Source organism: Thunnus albacares, chromosome 2 (assembly GCF_914725855.1).
Source record: "Thunnus albacares chromosome 2, fThuAlb1.1, whole genome shotgun sequence".
Lineage (NCBI taxonomy): Eukaryota > Metazoa > Chordata > Actinopteri > Scombriformes > Scombridae > Thunnus > Thunnus albacares.
The window spans coordinates 36,557,356-36,578,999 of record NC_058107.1 but is presented as its reverse complement, the minus strand read 5'-3'; the positions used below and the strand labels follow the sequence as shown (position 1 = coordinate 36,578,999).

The 21,644-nt window shown below is 40.7% G+C and overlaps 1 protein-coding gene across 1 annotated transcript in view; it reads right to left on the bottom strand.

Annotated features, from left to right (window-relative positions):
* LOC122968177 (centrosomal protein of 120 kDa) overlaps positions 1-21,644 on the bottom strand; it is a 36,683-nt gene that overhangs the window by 6,172 nt on the left and 8,867 nt on the right. The window contains exons 7-18 of the mRNA XM_044333189.1: positions 21,393-21,617; positions 19,678-19,903; positions 19,406-19,586; positions 18,482-18,631; positions 17,422-17,601; positions 16,805-16,901; positions 15,958-16,125; positions 14,991-15,080; positions 14,778-14,870; positions 11,919-12,080; positions 11,305-11,427; positions 10,923-11,021 (exon numbers count right to left, since the gene is read on the bottom strand). Coding sequence (XP_044189124.1) covers positions 10,923-11,021; positions 11,305-11,427; positions 11,919-12,080; positions 14,778-14,870; positions 14,991-15,080; positions 15,958-16,125; positions 16,805-16,901; positions 17,422-17,601; positions 18,482-18,631; positions 19,406-19,586; positions 19,678-19,903; positions 21,393-21,617 — 1,794 coding nt within the window. The remainder of the gene's footprint in view (positions 1-10,922; positions 11,022-11,304; positions 11,428-11,918; positions 12,081-14,777; positions 14,871-14,990; positions 15,081-15,957; positions 16,126-16,804; positions 16,902-17,421; positions 17,602-18,481; positions 18,632-19,405; positions 19,587-19,677; positions 19,904-21,392; positions 21,618-21,644) is intronic.

Below are 21,644 nucleotides of genomic sequence, written 5' to 3'. Positions count from 1 at the left end.
CAGTGGGAAGGTGATCTGAGAAGCTGGAATCTGTGTTCTCTGGTGATACAGAGCAGAACGACCAGCCGGCTGATTCTGGATGGGAAAACTAACATTTTCACATTACTGCCCGACCGCTCGCACACACACACACACACACACACACACACACACACACACACACTAAAACACACACACACACTAAAACACACACACACACACACACACACTAAAACACACACACACACACTAAAACACACACGGAAAGCTTCCATTTTCACACGCCTGATCACCTCACCTCCTAACAAAAAAAAACACACATGAAAACACACACACACACAATCTCTCGTGAACACATAATTTTCACACACACACACACACAGACACGCAGACGGTGTGTTGACACAGGCTCAGCTCTCTCTGGACCATTAGCAGTCTGTATTACAGGCCGCTTTAAGGCTAATTACTAGAAAAACAAACAGGCTAAACATTTTCTCTAGTGCCCGCTGCCAAGGACAATCTGAGGCCGGGTCCTGAAACAATTAGAGGACGAGGTGATACTGAGGCCTCGACGGGGGGACGGACTGAAGCAGAAAAGCTACTAAAACTCAGTGCCCTGATACAGATACTGTACAGTTACGTCATCAATCAACGGCGAGAAACTCTGCACCCCGTACTGTTGTAAAAGTGCATAATAACAGTAGGAGAGGACGAACAGATGATCTGATCTCTTGAGTAAATATTAAAAGCTGTTGACCTTATTAAAGGAAAATTACAAGTTATTTCCCATAAACGTGGCCGCTGCAGCTGTCATGCTAACTTTGAGATTCAGTGACACAAGCAGCTTCTTGCAAATTCCCAAACAAACTGGATCTGTTTACATGAATCATTTCAATCATTTGACTTTGAGTCTGAAGCACTTGAGTGTCGAAATAAACCAGAATTATGCTTCAAGAGGATCAGTTATTGGCCCAACATGGCTCATAATGCCCTCCGCTGTTAGCTAATGTTACTAAAAATGAATTCTTTCTAAAACTTGATTCAAACATCCTCCGCAGCTGGAGGAGGTCAGGAGGTCGTCGCTGAGAGACGTTCTGTGGAAAAACATTGATTTTTTCATTAAATGTTTAAAAAAGTTTTGATGAAGGAGCGAAGATCAGAAGGACGAGGGCTGACGTTACGTCTTGTTTACTACAAACTTTTAGCCGCTGGAATAAATCAGGACTTACACAACAAGTCTGCACAGAAAACAGCACGTAAGCAGCTTCAGTCCTGCGTCCGTGTCTAAACAGGAATGCGTTCAGGGACGGCGTCGAGCGTAGGTCACCTGTGTTTTGACAACACTCGAAGCCAAACGCACAATCGTCTCCCTGTGTAGATATAAAGGGCTCGTTCCAAGCTAATTAAAACATATTTATGAATATTATATCCCATTTCTGCCAAAACACACTGCGCCTTTAACGTCATCTTAGCATGTTAACACTTGCTAATTAGCACAGCTGAGGCTGATGGGAACGTCGTTAGTTTTGCAGATATTTGGTCGACTGTACTGAATGATGGAGCAACATGAAAAGTCAGAGGATCAACCAGAGTTATAAGAATTCATCCAGAGGGAAACATGAATGTCTGAGCAAACATCCATTCAAGTAGTTGCTGAGACGTTTCTCGTAAAAAAAAAAAACCCACAAATGTGAACCTCATGGTTCAAGCTCTGGAAGAAAAGTCAGAGGATCACCGCAGATTGTTAGAACTGTCTAATGCGCTTCAGCTTTGGCTCCGACACTCAGCCGACACAAAGAAAACGCTCCTTAAATCAGGAAGATGCATCATTTGGGGGGGGAAACTCCTGAACGGATCCCATGACAGGCTGCTAACTGGCTGCTAATATGATGGAGGTCAGGGCCTCCGATACGGCTGCCAGACGGCGCGTTACGTAATCTTGTAGGTCATGGGACTGTTAGTGGGTCCCCGTACGACAAGAGAGTCCAAGAGAGTTCACATGAACACGGATCAAGATGAAGACTGTTGAGCTTAAGAAGTGGGATCACATTTAAATAAACTCATCATTATTTAGATCGTATGTCAGCTGCCACGAGAGGCCCCGAGGGGCGGCGGGAAAGTTCTGCGCTTGTTTCAAACGGCGAAAAAATAAATGAAGAGGACGTTCTTTGTAACGGATCACACAGGAAACTCGATATCTCCAGCAGCAACAGATGACGTCCGTCCCTCATCTCTCCTTCATAATTCAAATTCAAACAAAAGTGAAGAGCAGGAGGCGGATTTCTGCTATGGATGACCAGAAAATGACTCCCCCCCCCTCAGGTTCTCCCCCCCTCTCGTCTCTACTCTCAAGAGGTCAAGCAGTCGGGGTGGGGGAGGGGGGGGGATGTCTCGTACAAACACTTTCATCCCATCACTCACATGTGTACACACTTTCTCAGCTCAGATGTAGTTTTCTGAGCAGCTCGCCACCTGTGGGAGTTCAGGGGGAGTTTTTTTCACCAGCCGACGCTGTAAGAGGGTTTTTTTTTTGGGGGGGGGGGGGGGCGGGGGGGGATGTGATGGATAAAACACGAAGGCAGCGAAGAGGACAACTGGGACTCACACTGGAGATAAATGAGTGTGTTTCTGCAACAGCTGAAATCACAGAAAAATATGGAAGAAAAAAAAATCAAAAAAGTAGCCGACAGACTGAAGCTGAGGTGGCGCCACACCTGAAGAGGTTCAAGGTAGTTTAACCGCCTTGATTTAACCAGAAAACACTCAATGAGGATAAAAAAAATCTTTCTGAAAGAGTTTCCTGCCAACAACAGAGGAACAGACTGATGGATGGACAGTACAGTGAACTATTAACTAGATATATACTAGCAGCCGTTAAACAAGAACAGTTGAAGTGAGAACTATAAGTTTATTCTAACAAACATACACCTTATTTTACCTTCAGAGGTACCAAAAGAACAAACAACATTTCACTTTTTGAGATAAGAACTGGGGAAGTATTCAGAGAAAGGGTTAAAAACCTGCTGAGGTGTAGCAGCTTTAATCTGTTCACCATCTTTAAAACATTTGCTACACAAAGCACAGCTGAGGCTGATGGGAATGTCATCAGATTCTCAGGTATTTGGTCAGAAACCAAAGTGTTGGACAAATTCTGACCAGAAGAAGAAGTTATTGCAATGAATCCTGTAAATTTCATGACAATCCGTCCAACAGTTGATGAGATATTTCATTAACTGGATCACCAAACTCATTAGGATGCGTCCTCTGGGAACCATGAACGTCTGTACAACCATTGGTTGCCGATACATCTGGTAGAACATCTGGTAGAAGTTGAGATGTTTCACTGAATAAGTGAAAACTTGGAGCGACGCAAGAAAAGTCAGAAGAGTCAGTAGGATTCATCCTGAGGGGACCATGAACGTGTGGCAGGAATTTCATAGCAATCCATCGATCCAATGAGGTCCAGAAACTGTCAATCACTGTTTCCCAAAGACCAGGATGCAACTTTAAATGTCTTGTTTTGTCCACAACGCAAATATATTCAGTTTACTGTCACAGAGACTAAAGAAACCACAAAATATTCACATTTGAGAAGCTGAAATCAGAGAATTTGGATTGTTTTCTTCTTCTTCTCTTCTTGGGTCAATTTTGACCCAAAACAATATCCTGACTAAGAAATCATGAATTATTTTACCTATAGTTGAGATCAGGTGGATTATGGCAGACTGGTTTATGTAAAAGTTTAGTCAGGATGCTGTTTTAAAACCATTTCAATTTTTTTGATGACAGCACATAATGACACCTGTCGTCCTCCTGGGTCAAAATTGACCCGATGACAACAGGAGGGTTAAAAATGACTCAAAACAATTAACTGATTATCAAAATAGTTGGCAACTAATTGATCAATTGACTAAGGACAGATCACTGTTAATCCTCTTTCACACAGAGGTCCTGGTAAATTACTGGGATAACCTTTCAGACAGAAGGAAAGCTTTGTGATTGGTTCGCTCGCTCCGTGTGAAAGCGCATTTCATCAGATGGACGTAGCCCATTTATGAAAGGAGCCTCAGTCGTTGTAAACGTCTTCTATCTTTATCATTAACCTCACTGACTCACTGAGGCGTCGCAGCTTCGGCAGCACCACGCAGGGTTAAATCACTTTAAAGCTGCTTCATATCTGTGTGAGAGCGAGTCCGTAGAGACGCTGAGATCAGTGTTTTCAGGCTGATCTGTTGGGTTTTTAGACCGATAAGCAGCAGATAACAGACACAGGAGCAGAGTTTAAGAATGTTTGTCTATGATAGCAGCTGCTGGTTCTGCTCCGAACAGCACAATCCTGCTGCTGCGTTCACTTCATGTTCTACCCTTCTTCTATTGTGTTTAAACAACCACAACTCTATTAAATATATATATGTATATATATAACTATTATATTTTCTGTCTTGTTTGAGAGTGTTCACTGTTGCTGCAACCATTAGTCGATCGGTTGCCAACTATTAAATTAATCACCTCCTATTTTGATAATCGATTGATCGTTCTGAGTCATTTTTAAAGAAAAATAATGTCCAAATTCTCTGATTAAACCTTCTCAAATGTGAATATTTTTATGGTTTCTTGAGTCTTCTATGACAGTGATCTTTGAGTTGTGGACAAAACTTTTTTTTCTTAGATTTGATTGACATTTTTCACCATTTTCTGACATTTTATAGACCAAACAACTAATTGATTAGTCGCGAAAATAATCGGGAGATTAATCGATAATGGAAATAATCATTGTTTCAGCTCTAGATACCGTAGGGAACTTGCTTCATATGAATTATTGTTAAGTGAAGCAATATTTTGTGTTTTTTGTTCATGAAGTAGGAAAAAAAAAACCTACAACTGGCATTAAAGTTACCAAACTTTGACAAACTGGTGAAGAATAATTCCATCACTTCCACTAACTTTGTCGGACTGTTTTCAAAAGCTACAACTATCATTTCTTCTCCACAGTTTGTTGATGTTTTTCAGTCTGGTTTCTACTCCAGTTGGAATGAGACAACAACAACAACTGTCTAAAAACTCTGGGAAATACATCATGTTCAGTGTAATATTCCTTAAAATCCTTCATTCCTCCCAGAATCAGTCTCAGACTCGCTGACCTTCCCTGTCTGGAGCACCCACTCACACTGCACAGCTCCATAATATTCCAGGAATGACCAGTGGGAACCATCAAAGATTCTCCACTGAGACCAGTAAGACTGAAATTCCCTCAGACGACATGTTACATCTGCTGTCTGACACGGACAGTTTTATACAAACAGACTCGCAGCATCATGAGAGAAGACGTTTTTAGACTCCGGAGGGAACTGAACCCTCAACCTCGGTAGCTTTGACGCCTCCACAAGCGACAGGAAGTCACGACCGCTGTTACCAAGATGATGATGAAGGTGATCTGGTCAGAACACAGCGACCGACCAGTGTATCGATACTTTCTGAGTTCTGACAGGCTGATTATTCTCTCGATTAATCAATGAATCGTTTGTCTTTAAATGTCATTAAAGTAGTGAGAAATGCCTGTTTTAGGTTTTTAGAGCTCAAAGTGACGTCATCATCTTGTTTTGTCCGATCAACAGTTCAAAATCCAAAGATGTTCAGTTTACTGTCACAGAAAAGCTGCAACCAGCAAATATTTCACATTTTTGCTTAAAAAAATGACTAAAATGATTATTCGATCATCTAAATAGTTGCTGATTATCAAGGCTGCAACTAACAATTATTGACTAATCTGTTGATTATTTACTCAATTAATCCATTAGATGTTATATTATAAAATGTCAGATAACGGTGATAAACTGTCAATCACCGTTTCCCAAAGCCCAAGATGACTAAAAATAAAGACACCAGAACTTATTCCTATTTAACAATCCATCATCAGAATAGTTGATCAGCTTTAGTTCAGACTCTTCAACCTCTGAACTGACGTCTCTCGAGGAGGTTTGAACGTTATCTGCTGTTTATATAAAAGCATCAGGAGAGCAAAACTCCATAAAAACTCATCAGACGTGCTGCTGAAATATCAGATACAGGTATTACTGGTGCTGCTGTTCATGTGAATCAGCTGTTAGCGGCTCCTGTTTGCAGCGTAACAGACGACTGTCACTGATTACTGTGTTTCTAAGAGGATTAATGGAGGTTAATTGGTGACGGACATCAGAGATAATGATGTCATCGGGAAGTGTAAGTCACACTGAATGATGTCAATATGTTTGTTCAGATTTGAGTTAAATGACAGAAGAGCACAGTGAATATTTCATCCCCTACCTGCCTCTGTAATGTTTCTCCTGTCTGAACGGGCCGTGGGATCATTTTAGATGGCGATGCATCGATCCTACATTTACTCCGATACCAAGACATATACAACATGTATCTGTCTTTTCCCTCAAATATCCAAACCTTCCCACTAAATTGAATCTGTGCTCCATATTTTCTTTCACCAGTCACCTGAATCCTCCTTTTCTGAGCCGTTCTCTTCTATCAAGATGATTAAGCTTGAAATATTTGGTTGTTCCAATATTTCAAACTACATAAAGTCCATTTTTTGGCATCTCTAACTTTAAACTGTACTTAATTTATGCACAGTCACTGCTTGGTATAACAGAAACAATTGATTAATAGATAAACGGGAAATTGTTTGGCCACAATTTTGATAAATCGATCAGTTTAAGTCTTTTTTTTTCTTAGATAGAAAACTGAATATCTTTGTGTTCTGGACTGTTGTGAAGGACGTTTTTCAGCTTTTCAGATGTGAGACTGAAACGTTAAATTGTCATCAGATCAACATAAAGGTTTATATCTGAAAAAAAAAACTTGAGTTCATCAGTCTGATCGGTGCTTCAGCTCACATCAGGACATCAGACTCTTTTATTTTGAAGGGGTCATGCTACTCTTGAATCCACAGAAATAAATATGTCAGTAATTCTGTGTCTTTCTTCACAGCCTCTAAAAATGACCAAGTTTAGTTCAGTCTTTCAACACAACTGGCTTAAAAAAAGCCAAATTTAGTCGCCTGACCTTCTACTCAGGCTTTAAAAATACCAGATTTAGCTCCCAGGCTAAATACTTTAATCTCTTTGTCCCAATATTTTTGCTTTGAAAAGACCAACTAAAGCTCCTTGTCCCAATATTTTGAATTTAAAAAGAGCGAGGCTGACTCTCTGATCTAGTACCTCACCACCGTCTGGATATTAATTCTCGCTCTGCCTCTCCAGCCGCCCCGGCCCACACCTCCTGGGTTGAAAAGCACATTATTCCTCGGACAAGAATTTTTATGATCTGACTTGAGCTAAACAGCACGCCATGCGAGGCGCTGAGAGGATAGAATAAATAGGCGAAGCGAGACCGAGGAAAAACCAAACAAGCCCTAAGACGGATGGTCGTGTAAACAGTGGCCTGATATTTTATAAAAAGCGAGAGTGTGACATCTGAATAGTTAGCGGCTGGCTAACTTATTGCTCAACACAATCACAGGGATGATTAATAGGCAGGGGGTGACACTCAGCGCCGAACCCCCTTAGAGCTGCATAAATCACACCGTGTTTTCTTTACAATGATGTGGCACTTAGAGGAGGGAGGGAGGGAGGGAGGGGAGGGGTGAGACGGAGGGAGGGAGCCAAAGAAGAAGAAGGAGGGAAAAAAAAGAGAGAGAGAGAGAGAGAGAGGAAGAGAAGATAAAGACAAAAAAAAACAAAGACAGATTAGAGGACAAAAGGGGTGAAGGACGAGTGTAAATAAAGTGTAAGGTGGTAAAAGAAACAGAGAAAGGAGAGTGAGAGAATAGTAAAGAAAGAAAAAAGGTAAGAAAGTGGATAACAGGGATAAGAGGAGATAGAGAGATCAGGAAAAAGTAGGTAAAGGAAGGAAAAAAGGATGAAAGAGCGAGAAAAAGAGAGAGACGGAGGTAGAGCGAGAAGAAAGAGAAGACTGAAAAAGGAAAGAGAGGAGGAGGAGGAGGAGGAGAAAACAGAGAGAAGGGGAGAGATTGATGCAAAAGAAAAGAAGGAGGGAGTAAAAAATGTGGGTCCAGTTTTCCAGCTGTTTAATGTCAGTAACAGTTATTAGTTTGTCAGATAAGGTCTGTGTGTGTGTGTGTGTGTTTACATTAGTCTTAGACTGACTAAAGCCCCACTTAGTGCTCTGTGTGTGTGTGTGTGTGTGTGTGTGTGTGTGTCTCGAGTGTGTTTTTGTTACCTCGTTGGGACCTTTTCTGATAGAAACACAGACCTTGTTGGGACCAGTCGTCCTCACTGGGACGTAAGTCTGGTTCTAATGAAGTAAAACCTGGTTTCTGAGGTTCTGGTCCAGGTTAGTGAAGTAGAGTCCAGGTTTAGGTTGAGTCCAGGTTTGGGTATTTAACGGTTATGGTTGAGGTTTGGTCAATATGATGTCCTAACAAGGATAGCTGAACTAACCTGTGTGTGTGTGTGTGTGTGTGTGTGTGTGTTAAGAACTGATGGCTCTCACACATTTCATTGTCTACTTCACTTCAGCTAAATATTTGGCTCTAGTGTAAAAACACACCTCTCTCTCTCCTTTTCTTTTTCCTTCACACACACACACACACACACACACACACACACACACACACACGTAATCACAAACGCAAGGAAACACGTCGAGGTTACCAACTTGTGTGACGTGTGAATCCTTATTTAACTTTTAAGCAGTGAGCACAAGGACTGAAACACATCTAATGTTAAATCATATGAAGGTTGACGTCCGTCTGCTTCGGCGTCACACCGCTCCTCTTCCTCATGTGTGTGTGTGTGTGCCGGTATTTGATTGGCCGGCACAGTTTGTCACATTGTTTTGTTGATCGACTTTCCTGCAGGACGAACAAAGTCGCCATAGCAACGTGTGTCAGTTTCATTATGAGACATCTGAAGATCTTTTTATTCAACTTCACTAAAATATGTTTTTATTGTATTTTATTGCTTAATTGCAGCCTTTGATTTGTTAAAAGCCTTAAATGTTTTTATGTAGTTAATGTATGAAAAGTGTTTATTTATTACTAGTTTATTTTTAATGTGTGTATTTTTTATTTAATTTATTCACTTTTTCTTCATTTTATTTATTTATTTCGTTGTTTATTTATTGTGTTGTTGTTTTCATGACGATCTGCTGTCAACACATTACATCCACATTTATAAACTCGTCTTTTTCTTCCTGTTTCAGACTAAAACAGCGTTTTTTTTCTCCACGGCGGTTTCTGGAGTTTATGAATCTGACGGCGGCGGCTCGTTGTTGTTTCAGACTGTATGAAGGAAACGAAGCGATGACGTCAGCTGCTCTGTGTGGCGTTCAGGTTACTGACAAATAAAAGTTAAAAAGCTGCAACCAGCAAATATTTAGATTTTTTACTTAAAAAATGACTGAAACAATTATTCGATTATCAAAATAGTTGCAGATTAATTTTAATTTTTTATCAATCGACTGATCAATTAATTGACGAACTCTATTATATCTAGTTCATACATCATCGCTGCCAACGGTAGCTACTGTACTTTAACATTTATTTGCATTAATTCACTTATATAATCTCAGGTATTGTAATGAAAATATTGTATATATAGCTTTTTAATCTCATATTTAATTATTAGTTCTTTTATTGGTTCTTCTTACCTCTCAGGATCAAAGGTGGATCAATAACGTCTCACATTATCTTGATTCCACCTTTAACAACAAGCTGTTTTTCTATTATTTCTGTACACTTAATTCACAATAATCGCTGAGTTTTGCTTGTAAGTGACTCTACACACACTGATCACAGTCAGTACTGTACTTGTGTACCGGTGTGTCTGTCAGAGTGATGTCAGCTGACGGATGGCGGCGGAGTTGAGCGCAGCTTCCTCTCCGCTCGCTCGGCGTCTTTAAACAGAGCTGTTAAATGTCCTAACACTGTCAGCTCGTCTCCAGCAGCAGATTAAAAAAGCTGCTGCGTCTGAAACCCGCCAGACGTCCCAACGCAGAAAAACTACTAATATCTGCTGTGAAATATGACGGCTGTCGGGCCGGAGGAGAGGACGGAGCTCTGCTTTCTTTATTCTGAAGGTACAGTTTGTCTCGGAGGTTTGTCAGGACTGAACTTGTCTTGTTTCAGTCCGTTAACTACATGTTCTATTAGTCTGTAGAGTGATGCTCTACCGTCCATGTAGTCACTGGTTTCACTTCATTTCAGTCAGCAATAAAAGACTTTAAACTTTGGTAATCTGCCACAGAGAACACGTACGCTGAATTTTTATGTCATGTGGTAATGAAGTTTCCACAAAGTAAACTCTCTTTGTGTGTGTGTGTGTGTGTAAACTTCTGCTGATGGTTTATTTGGTTTTTACATCTGTGAAGCTGCGTTCAGCATCTGCTGCTCTGCTGTTTTTATGTCTCATTTGTACTTTGGACTTTAAGTTGACTTTAAGTTTTATAAAACTGCTCAGAATGTTCTTTAGTTAAAACAATACTACTTAAAATGCTGTAGTACTGAAAAGCTTTTAGATCCACCAGTAAAGTAAAGAATCTCTCTACTGTCGACTCTCTAATCAAAACATAAAACGCCCCCAAAAAATATTTAAACAAAGCTAAGAATGCATATTTTTTTGATTAATTCCTAAAACCCACTTTAATTCATGTTTGTGTCCACTTGGGGGCAGCACAACAAGCTGTAAACAACAACACCAACATATTATCACCTCAAGAAGCAGAAACAACACATTCATCAGACTCACTGTTAACTCTCTGTGTTCATCACAAGCGACACCTTTCAGCTTTAAAAAGGTGTTTAACACAAACCTTTAATCCCCAACACAGCTGAGATGACGAACCAGTAACTCAGTTAACTTGCTGTTTGTTTAATGGTTGGACTCCACTGGGAAAGGTGGAAACTGACCTCTCTCCCTCCACATGAACAGTACCTGTTTGAACCTGGCCAGCTCTTTTAAAGCTCGTCCCCACTGCTGCTTGTAGTGCAGCTTCGACTTGGTGGTCGACTCCAACTTCCTCTCCAGCTCCACCTTCATAACCACAGAAGAAGAAAAAAAATATATCACCTCCATCTAAAACTCTCTACTAGACAATCATTATACTGCTGCTGCTCGTTAGATAACAAACCTCAGTGATAATTACACACAGTAACTATAGTGAGAGCATAATATTCATCCATCTTTAGCTGTTTGTATGATTTAAATTGTGACTAATAAGACAAAGTACTAGTTAAATACCTTCTTCAGTAGATTAATCTGGATTAATAAACAGTGATTATCTTGGTATTGATAATAATTTAAAGTAGCTGATCACCTTCTCCAGAGTCAGCAGGTTGACCTCTGACTGCAGTCTGAACTCAGGTCGGATGTTTTGTTGTTCTCTGTAGAGCTGAAACTCTTTCTCCAACTGTTTATACCGAGACTCTCCGTCGGCAAGCTAGAGACACAGAAACAACAGAGAAGAGAAGAGGAAGTAGAGAAGACAACAGGAAGTAGAGAAGAGAACAGGAAGCAGAGAAGACAAGAGGAAGTAGAGAAGACAACAGGAAGTAGAGAAGAGAACAGGAAGCGGAGAAGACAAGAGGAAGTAGAGAAGACAACAGGAAGTAGAGAAGAGAACAGGAAGCAGAGAAGACAAGAGGAAGTAGAGAAGACAACAGGAAGCAGAAGATAAGAGGAAGCGGAGAAGACAACAGGAAGCAGAGAAGACAACAGGAAGCAGAGAAGATAACAGGAAGCAGAGAAGACAACAGGAAGCGGAGAAAACAACAGGAAGCAGAGAAGAGAACAGGAAGCAGAGAAGACAACAGGAAGCGGAGAAAACAACAGGAAGCAGAGAAGACAAGAGGAAGAAGAGTATAAACAGGTTGATATTCGTAGGTTAACATGAACATTTAGAACAGACTGTCTCTCTCTCTCTCTGTCTACCTGCTGCAGCAGCCTCGCTCTCTCCTCCTCCATCAGGCGGCCTTTGTCTCTCTCCAGCGCCACCCGGTGGTCACACTCCTGCTGCAGCCTCCTGCTGCTCTCCTGCAGCTCCTTCTGGGTCAGATCGTGCTCAGCTCGAAGCTCCCGCTGCAGCCTCTGAGTCTGAACACAGAGACACGCTCACTGTTAAAACACTGCAGATACTTTACATAGTGGAGCATAAAACTAAAATAAAAACTAAAACACTACTAGTTGCCACTCCGTAAATCAGAAGACTAAATGTTCTTAATAATTCAAATAATTATGGAAGCTCTACTGTCATCATACATGTTAAATTGTTTTCTTTTTAATTACTACACAGAATGTAATTTAACACTTTTATTTGTGAAAGTATGATGGAAAATGGACGATATGGCCTCCAGTTATTTATTATTATGATTTGTTTTTATTCTCTCACACACATTTTTCCACATATTCACCAGAAAAACTAACATTAATATAAAACATGGAGCAACAGAAACCAGCATAAAATTGAAGAATGAAACAGGATAAAAACACTAAAAGTTAATTTATTTCCATTACATCACTTTTTCTCTCTGTGCTTCCCAGCAGAATATAACAATCATTCCTATTGATACAGATCCTGTAGCAGCAGCAGTGACACTGTTTGCGCCCCACAAAAAAGGATTAAACAGCTTCCAGCAGCTCAGTTCACTGTTGAAACAATCCAACTTTCAGTTTATAAATGTAGAACATCTGACAGCCGCGACCACATACAAAAACCTTTTATAACCAAAATTACTGCTGACAGCAGAAAACACTTCAGACTGTTGTGCATAAAAAGACGTTTTAAACCCTCAAAGGTCTTTGTTTTTATTTATAGGAAAGTAAATTCAACGATTTTCAAGATGTTTTTAAAATCTGCAGACACACGGACAGTGTTGAAGTGTGTGAAGTGTGAAGTGTGTGTAGTGTAAAGTGTGTGTAGTGTGTGAAGTGTGTGTGAAGTGTGTGTAGTGTGTGTAGTGTAAAGTGTGTGTAGTGTGTGTAGTGTGAAGTGTGTGAAGTGTGTGTGAAGTGTGAAGTGTGTGTGAAGTGTTTGAAGTGTGTGAAGTGTGTGTGAAGTGTGAAGTGTGTGTGAAGTGTGTATAGTGTGTGTGAAGTGTGTATAGTGTGTGAAGTGTGAAGTGTGTGAAGTGTGTATAGTGTGTGTGAAGTGTGTATAGTGTGTGAAGTGTGTGAAGTGTGTGTAGTGTGTGTAGTGTGAAGTGTATACTGTGTAAAGTGTGTGTGAAGTGTGTGGAGTGTGAAGCGTGTGTAGTGTGTAAAGTGTGTAGTGTGAAATGTGTAAAGTGTGTAAAGTGTGTGTGAAGTGTGTGTGAAGTGTGTGTGAAGTGTGTAGTGTGAAGTGTGTGTAGTGTGTAAAGTGTGTAGTGTGAAATGTGTAAAGTGTGTAAAGTGTGTGTGAAGTGTGTGTGAAGTGTGTGTGAAGTGTGTAGTGTGAAGTGTGTGTAGTGTGTAAAGTGTGTAGTGTGAAATGTGTAAAGTGTGTAAAGTGTGTGTGAAGTGTGTGTGAAGTGTGAAGTGTGTGTGAAGTGTGTGTAGTGTGAAGTGTGTGTAGTGTGAAGTGTGTACTGTGTAAAGTGTGTGTGAAGTGTGTGTGAAGCGTGTGTAGTGAGTGTAGTGTGTGAAGTGTGTGAAGTGTGAAGCGTGTGAAGTGTGTGTAGTGTGTGAAGTGTGTAGTGTGTGAAGTGTGAAGCGTGTGAAGTGTGTAGTGTGTGAAGTGTGAAGCGTGTGAAGTGTGTAGTGTGTGAAGTGTGTAGTGTGTGAAGTGTGTGAAGTGTGTGTAGTGTGTAGTGTGTAGTGTGTGAAGTGTGTGTAGTGTGAAGTGTGTGTAGTGTGTGAAGTGTGTGTAGTGTGTGAAGTGTGTGTAGTGTGAAGTGTGTGTAGTGTGTGAAGTGTGTGTAGTGTGAAGTGTGTGAAGTGTGTGTAGTGTGTAGTGTGTGAAGTGTGTGATGTGTGTAGTGTGTGTAGTGTGAAGTGTGTAGTGTGTGAAGTGTGTGTAGTGTGAAGTGTGTGTAGTGTGAAGTGTGTAGTGTGTAGTGTGTCATGTGTGTAGTGTGTAGTGTGTGAAGTGTGTAGTGTGTGTAGTGTGAGAAGTGTGTAGTGTGTGTAGTGTGTAGTGTGAAGTGTGTGTAGTGTGTGTAGTGTGAAGTGTGTAGTGTGTGTAGTGTGAAGTGTGTAGTGTGAGAAGTGTGTAGTGTGAAGTGTGAAGTGTGTAGTGTGAAGTGTGTGTAGTGTGTAGTGTGTGTAGTGTGAAGTGTGTGTAGTGTGAAGTGTGTGTAGTGTGTGTAGTGTGTAGTGTGTGTAGTGTGAAGTGTGTAGTGTGTAGTGTGTGTAGTGTGTAGTGTGTAGTGTGTAGTGTGTGTAGTGTGAAGTGTGTGTAGTGTGAAGTGTGTAGTGTGTGTAGTGTGAAGTGTGTGTAGTGTGAAGTGTGTAGTGTGTGTAGTGTGAAGTGTGTAGTGTGTGTAGTGTGAAGTGTGTAGTGTGAAGTGTGTAGTGTGTGTAGTGTGAAGTGTGTGTAGTGTGAAGTGTGTGTAGTGTGTGTAGTGTGAAGTGTGTGTAGTGTGTGTAGTGTGTGTAGTGTGAAGTGTGTAGTGTGTAGTGTGTGTAGTGTGAAGTGTGTAGTGTGAAGTGTGTGTAGTGTGTGTAGTGTGTAGTGTGTGTAGTGTGAAGTGTGAAGTGTGTAGTGTGTGTAGTGTGAAGTGTGTAGTGTGAAGTGTGTAGTGTGAAGTGTGTAGTGTGAAGTGTGTAGTGTGTGTAGTGTGTAGTGTGTGTAGTGTCGGAGGTGAGTCTGACCTCTAGCTCGGCCTCTGCCAGCTGTTTCTCTCTCTTCTCCAGATCAGACAGAGTTTTCTGCAGCTGCTCCTCCAGCAGGTTGTACTCCACCTCCTGCACACGCACACACACACACACACACACACACACACACACACATTAAAATGTTCCATCGTCTCTATCAACACTATCAATATTATCATATTTATGAGTGTATCAAGGTGTGAACTTCACCTTCTTCTTCACCAGAGCTTCTCTCTCTCGGTCTCTCCTCCTCCACTCCTCTGCCAGCGCCTGCATGTGGACCAACTCCTTCTTCCTCAGCTGAAACACACACACACACACACACACACACACACACACACACACACACACACACACACGTTATACTTTACTTCTGTTCATATTTAAAACAACACAAATGACGGACAGCGTGATGGATGATGGATAGACCCGGGTCGTTAAACGTGTTTATATGAAGTCAGAGACCAACAGAAGTGCTAAAACGATTAGTTGATTGATCAGTCGATCAACAGAAAATCAATCTAAAACAATTCTGATAATCTAGTAATCATTTCTTCATCCATCAGTCAAAAACTCCAAACACACTCTGGTTCCAGCTTATAAAACATGAAGACCTGCTGCTTTGTAAACTGAAGATCTTTGAGCTGTAAACTGTTAATCAGACATAGTGAGACGTTTAGAAACGTCATCGTGGGCTCTGTGATGATCAATCAAAGATATAATCAATAGGTTCATTTATAATGAAAATAATCATTAGTTGCAGCCCTTTAAAAATAAAGCTAACCTTCATTTTTAATTCATAACTATAGTAAACTGTAGTGATATAAGTTTGTTTTTCAATGCTTAAATAACATTTGATGAGTTGTAATAATTAAAAAAAAAAATAAAATAAAAAAAAAATTATATATATATATATATATATATATATATATATATATATAATTAATTAGTAATATAATTGTGCATGTATAAATAAGCATGCTGTTTTATTTTATATTATCTATATATTTTATACAGTTTATTAATGTATTATTTATTTATTTAAAGTCAACACTGTGTCTCTGTATGTTATTATTATTATTATTATTATTATTATTATTAATATTATTATTATTATTATTATTATTATTATTATTATTATTATTATTATTATTATTATTCGAGTCGTCATCGTCACCTGATCATCGAACAGATCCTCCTGCTCCTCCTTCCACAGCTCCAGCTCCAGGGCCGTGCGATACTCCAGAGTGTCTCTGGGGGCCGTCGGGGCCGTCGGGGGGGTGGCGGGGCCCGGCGGTGCGGGGGGCGGGCTGGGTGGAGCGGGTCTGGGTGCTGCGGCCTCGTTCTGATGACGATAGACGATAAAAACGGGTAAAAGATCATCAGAAAACCTCAAAACGCTGTGAGAGTCTCATAAAGGCTCTGACAGGATTATTATGAGAAAAAAACAATAACAACCGTCAACTATGATTCTGATCACTGTGATCAAAAACATTCTGATCTAAAAACTCATTTAAAACTTAAATGAAAAACTGAAGAATGAAAACATTTTGATGCAAAATGTCTTTAAACATTTAAACAATAACTTGACTTTTCTATTATTAATGTGCAGATGAAACATCAGGCTGAGTTCAAACACTTGGTGATGGAGATGAATCTGTTCACTGTATCAGCTGCAGCAGATTGTAAATTTTTGTTTTTCATCTCAAAGTCTCAACAGTAAAGAACAAGCTGACTGAAGTTCAATTCTGTATTTTGTAGATTTGAAACAATCGTCAGAAAGTCAATCAGCAACTATTTTGATCATCTAATGAGGTTGTTTCATTAATTTTTCAGCAAAAATGCCAAAATTTCACTGTCAAATGTGACAATTTGATGCTTTTGTTTGTTACATCTGAATATTTTGAGCTTTTGAACGTTTGGTCAAATAAAAACACTTCTGAACATGTTTTACTGTTGTCAGTCTTGCTTAAAGGTCTGAGGTGAAAACTTACGTGACCTCACATCACACACAGCTGTCTCACCTGTGAAGAGTCGGACACGATGACCTCTCTGGCTTTAACCAATCCCAGGTCCTCCAGCGTCGCCACGTAGCTCAACTCTGCCACCTTCTCACTGGGACTGAAGGACCGAAACACAGAAGTTAAACCTGCATTAACTCATGTTTTGTGTCTGCTAGTTTATTTCCACATCCAGCAGTTACGGAGCAACATTATCATTCATGTGGAGTCGTGTTTCTGTCCACCTGGTGAATGTAAGTCCAATATTCACTCTCTTTCAGCTCTGTTTCTGCTCTCTACCAACTCCTGAGGGAAATATCTGGCTCTTTAGCTGCTAAATGCTCCACTATGTTCACCAGCTAGTCTACAGCTAACTGTGTCTGTTTGCTGTTTGGTGCTGTGCAGGTAGTGAACAGCGGCTTTTTACAGCTTTTCCTCTGAAAACAGCTGCCTGCTGCGGCCAAAAACGACACTATAAGAGCGCTGAGAGTGAAATAAAACAGTTAAGTTGCAGCTGGACAGATAAACAATGAGCTGAAACTCACTATGAAGCTCCGTAAAGCCGAGGGGACACATTAGACACCGTTATAAAAATATAACCATCACACAGCCGCAGTCAGTCAGTCTGTACTGTTTCTCACCACTGTGCTCTGACGACGGGGATCCGGTCCTGGTGAGTTTGTCTCCAGCTCTGCTCTCCTGTCGATCCCTGCAGTCGACTCCTCTCACAGCTCAGCAGGTGAGACAGCTGGATGGAGGCTCGTCCTATCAGCTGGTCGATGCTGGAGTCTCTGTGCCAAACCTCCACCACCAGAGGAACTCTACGACACACACACGCACACACGCACACACACACACACACACACACACACAGAGTTACACTGACACCTGAACAACTACAACTAACTCTACTGTTATTACTGAGACATGAAACGTGTTGAACTGCTCTTACTGCACCACCTGCTGGCCAAAAGTCACAAACAACAGCAAACAATGATCATTACAATATCTGAGAGTACGTCAATGACACATTAATCTGTCAAACAGCTGATATATCAAAACATAAAATATATTAAACAGAAATAATAAATCAACACAAACTCATTAATATATTTGAGCTACAACAACATTAACTTGCACTTTTTATGGGGCAACTCTTTATTTAGTGAAGTGTTTTGTGTATTATATTATTATATGTATTATTTTTGTATTTATTGTTGGTTATACACACACACACACACACACACACACACACACATATATATATATATATATATGTTGTCTGTAAATTAAACTGCCCCTCAGAGACATTAAAGCTGCACTCTACTCTAGATTTATCTCATATAAAAAACAAACACTATTAGAATATAACAAATAATTGTATTTTGAAGAGAGAAAACCTGAGACAACATGTACGTATGTGTGCATCGTCTTATTTAAGTTTAATCCTTATTTCTTTTTAAAACATAAACATATCAGATAAAAAACAAGACAATGAACAAACAGTTGTCGTCTTTGTTTGGAGCAAACAATATAAAATAAATCACATCATCAGTGATCAGTCTACCGGTATGCTAGATGTAGATGTGTGTATATACATTAAGCAGTGTGTGTGTGTGTGTGTGTGTGTGTGTGTGTGTGTGTGTGTGTGTGTGTGTGTGTGTGTGTGTGTGTGTGTGTGTGTGTTGTGTGTGTTCCTACCTGAGGAAGGTGTCCTGTAGTTGTTGTGGCAGAGCAGCGAAGTCGAAGGCGCAGTAAGACTGAGGCAGAGACACCTCCACGTTCCTCTGCAGCTCCACAGGAGGGTTGGTCATGATGGGAGCTGCACTGCCGAAGAACTGGTACGAATACCTGACACACACAACACACACACCACAAACACACCACACACACACCACACACACGCCACACACACGCCACAAACACACCACAAACACGCCACAAACACACAACAAACACACAACAAACACACGACCTTTATTTCACAGCAGGATACAGTAAAGTACTGGACTATTCTAGGGGCTTAAATATTAAATACAGACAGAGAAGAGTGTCGATGATGTTGATAGGAAATTCTCAGCCTCAGTAATGTAAAAAAAAGAAAAAAGATGCTTTTATTTACCTTTTTTAGCACAATTAACACAGAAAAAGTTGCATTTTGTTGTAACTGTTTGTCTTTTAATCTAGTTTGAAGTTTTGGAACTACAGTTCCCATAAACATTTAGGGGATAAATGCAGGAAGTAACGTTGCAGTGGAGTCGGTGTGAGTCAGCTGTCGGCTGCACCTGAGTCTGTTTATATTCTAACAGTCAGCATGAAGAGTCCTGATGAAACAATGATACTGTGATGATTTTCAGGTGAATTATAAGAACATTTTCAAGCTGCTTTTCATTTAACTGTTATGATAATAATGAGCTCACCAGCTTCACCTAATATGAAAACAAATATACCAGAAATGTCCACTGTAAATGTGAGACTGTATGTTTGTCCCTCTTTGTCTTTACAGTGAAGCTTGTGAGTAAAGGAGAAAGCTAAGCTATCAGACTGATATGTGGATGAACTTCATGAGACATTTTTCATAAACATTTATAGTTTTGTCTCCAACAGTTCAGAGCAGTTTTTCACCTGAGCGTAGCAGCGATGGGATGCGTCAGGCTGAGTTTTCCGAGGCTGCGGAGGTCCAGAGAGAAGCAGTAGTGATGGGCGGAGGACGGGATGGACACTTTGGGAGCAGAGACGCTGACGGATGACGCTCCGCCTTCTGCTGCTGCTGCTTCAGTCTGAGCAGGAACGTCCAGATCTGCAGCTGGACACAAAACACACAAAAACACACGTTTCACGCTACATCTCTCAGTCAGCAGAGGTTTCTACTGCATCTGTCTGAAAAGGACAAACACCTGCAAGTCCCGCCTGCTGTTTGGCATGTCGGAGCTCCTCCAGAAGACTCTCTGCCTCGCTCTCTGTGTGAGAGGAAGGAGGAGGAAGAGGAGGACCGAGAGGAGAAGAGGAGGCGTCGGGAGGTTTTCGGACTGGAGAGGAGCTTCGAGGTCTCTGTTCAGCAGGAGGAACAGAGGGAGGGACGGAGTGTGTCTTAGCTCCACTTCCTTCTTTCCTCCCTAAAGCCTGGAGGAAGGACAGGAGACGATATGGCTGTTAGCAGCTGTGATGGTGGCGATTAGCCCCCAATGTCATCAGTTGTATAATATTAGAGACGTCCAAAATGTAGTTTAGGACAAAGAAGAGCCTGATAAACAAACACAGCTACATTTATGATTAATAAGAGTGAGAGTCTACAGCCATGCTAGCAGCTCAGAGAGGCTGTAGTTATGTACAGCGCTGCGTTAGCATGCTAACATGCTGATGTTTAGCAGAGGAACCAGATGTGCACATCAAGTAAAAAATGATTGATTGCAGAGTACAAAGGAGTGAGTTCTGCACATTGTTAAGCTCCCAGTGTGTAGACCTCACTCCCTCTGTAACATGCTGATGTTCACCATGCTAGTTTAGCATATTAGCATGCTAACATTTGTAAAAGAAAAGCACAAAGTGCAGCTGAGGCTGATGGGAATGTCATCAGTTTTGCAGGTTTTATATGAAAAGTTTCCACAGCAGGAACAAGAATCGTTTAGACCAGCAGCTAAGTTCACAAGAATTTGCCGAATTTCAAGAACGGTGGCAAACTCAGATAAACAGTTTACATACAGACATCTTTCATGTTATTAGCTTAACCAGCAGCTGTGGTTGTGTACCAGCGGTGGATGGGACGCTGCAGGAAAATCAGATGGAAATATCACTTTTCTACATGTTTATGCTTGTTGAACAGGTGTTTTAATAAAATATTTATTGGCTTTTTACTCGTAACGGTTTCGTTGCACTTTATTAACGTTATGTTTCACTTCATCCATCAGTGTATATTATTTTCAGGTCTTATATATGGATGTATATGTAGGTATTTTCTTTCCATACATTGGGTTGTAAAGGTGAAGGAGCAAATGGAGACAGAAAAGAGCAGAAGAGACGTGTTACTCTATAAATATAAGCTGGAAATAGACCAGAATGCACTGCAGCTGAGAGGTTTATGAGCAATATGCATGACTCTTCCTGCACCATTATTAATATTATTATCAGTCTCCACATTCTACAAGATCAACAGTGTTCTTTTCTCTAAGAGCTGTCAAAAAGCTTTAACTAAGGCTGCCGATTACGTTCTCAATAAGTCAATTAAGTCTATAAAATGTCTGAAAACAGTAAAAGAATCAAAGATGATGTCTTCAAATGTCTTATTCTGTCCGATCAACAGTCCAAAACCCCAAAGATATTCATCTGACAATATATAAAAACACAAAAAAAGTAGCAAATCCTCACATTAGAGAAGCTGCAACCAGAGAATTATTGATGTTTTTTTTAAAGAAAATTACATTTACTCTATTAGCAAAATAATTGTTGTATCATCACAACTGTTGCGGCTGTTTCTTTTACTCCATCAGATGTAGAAAACAGGCACAACAACAGTAAACTACTTCACTGAAATCACAATATTAGTCTAAAGATTAGAAGTAACTGCACAGAACATCAGTTTTCAGTTGTTATAAAAGTATAAATCAGTGCGTACCTGCGGTGTGACCTCCTCCCTCCGGAGGGTGACGGCCACTCCGACGGTCGGCTGCAGGTCCGCAGGAAGAGCCGGCAGCGTCTGCTTGATGCGTTTGAGAGGTTGGAGCACGAACGCTCCCTCCACCGTCGCCGCCTTGTTCTCCAGATCCACAGGAACGTCCGACAGAGCCGAGAGAGAGACGTCCGTACCGCCCAGAGAGTGATTCCCGCAGCAGAGGTGGATCTGAGGACGGACGGGAGACGTATGAAG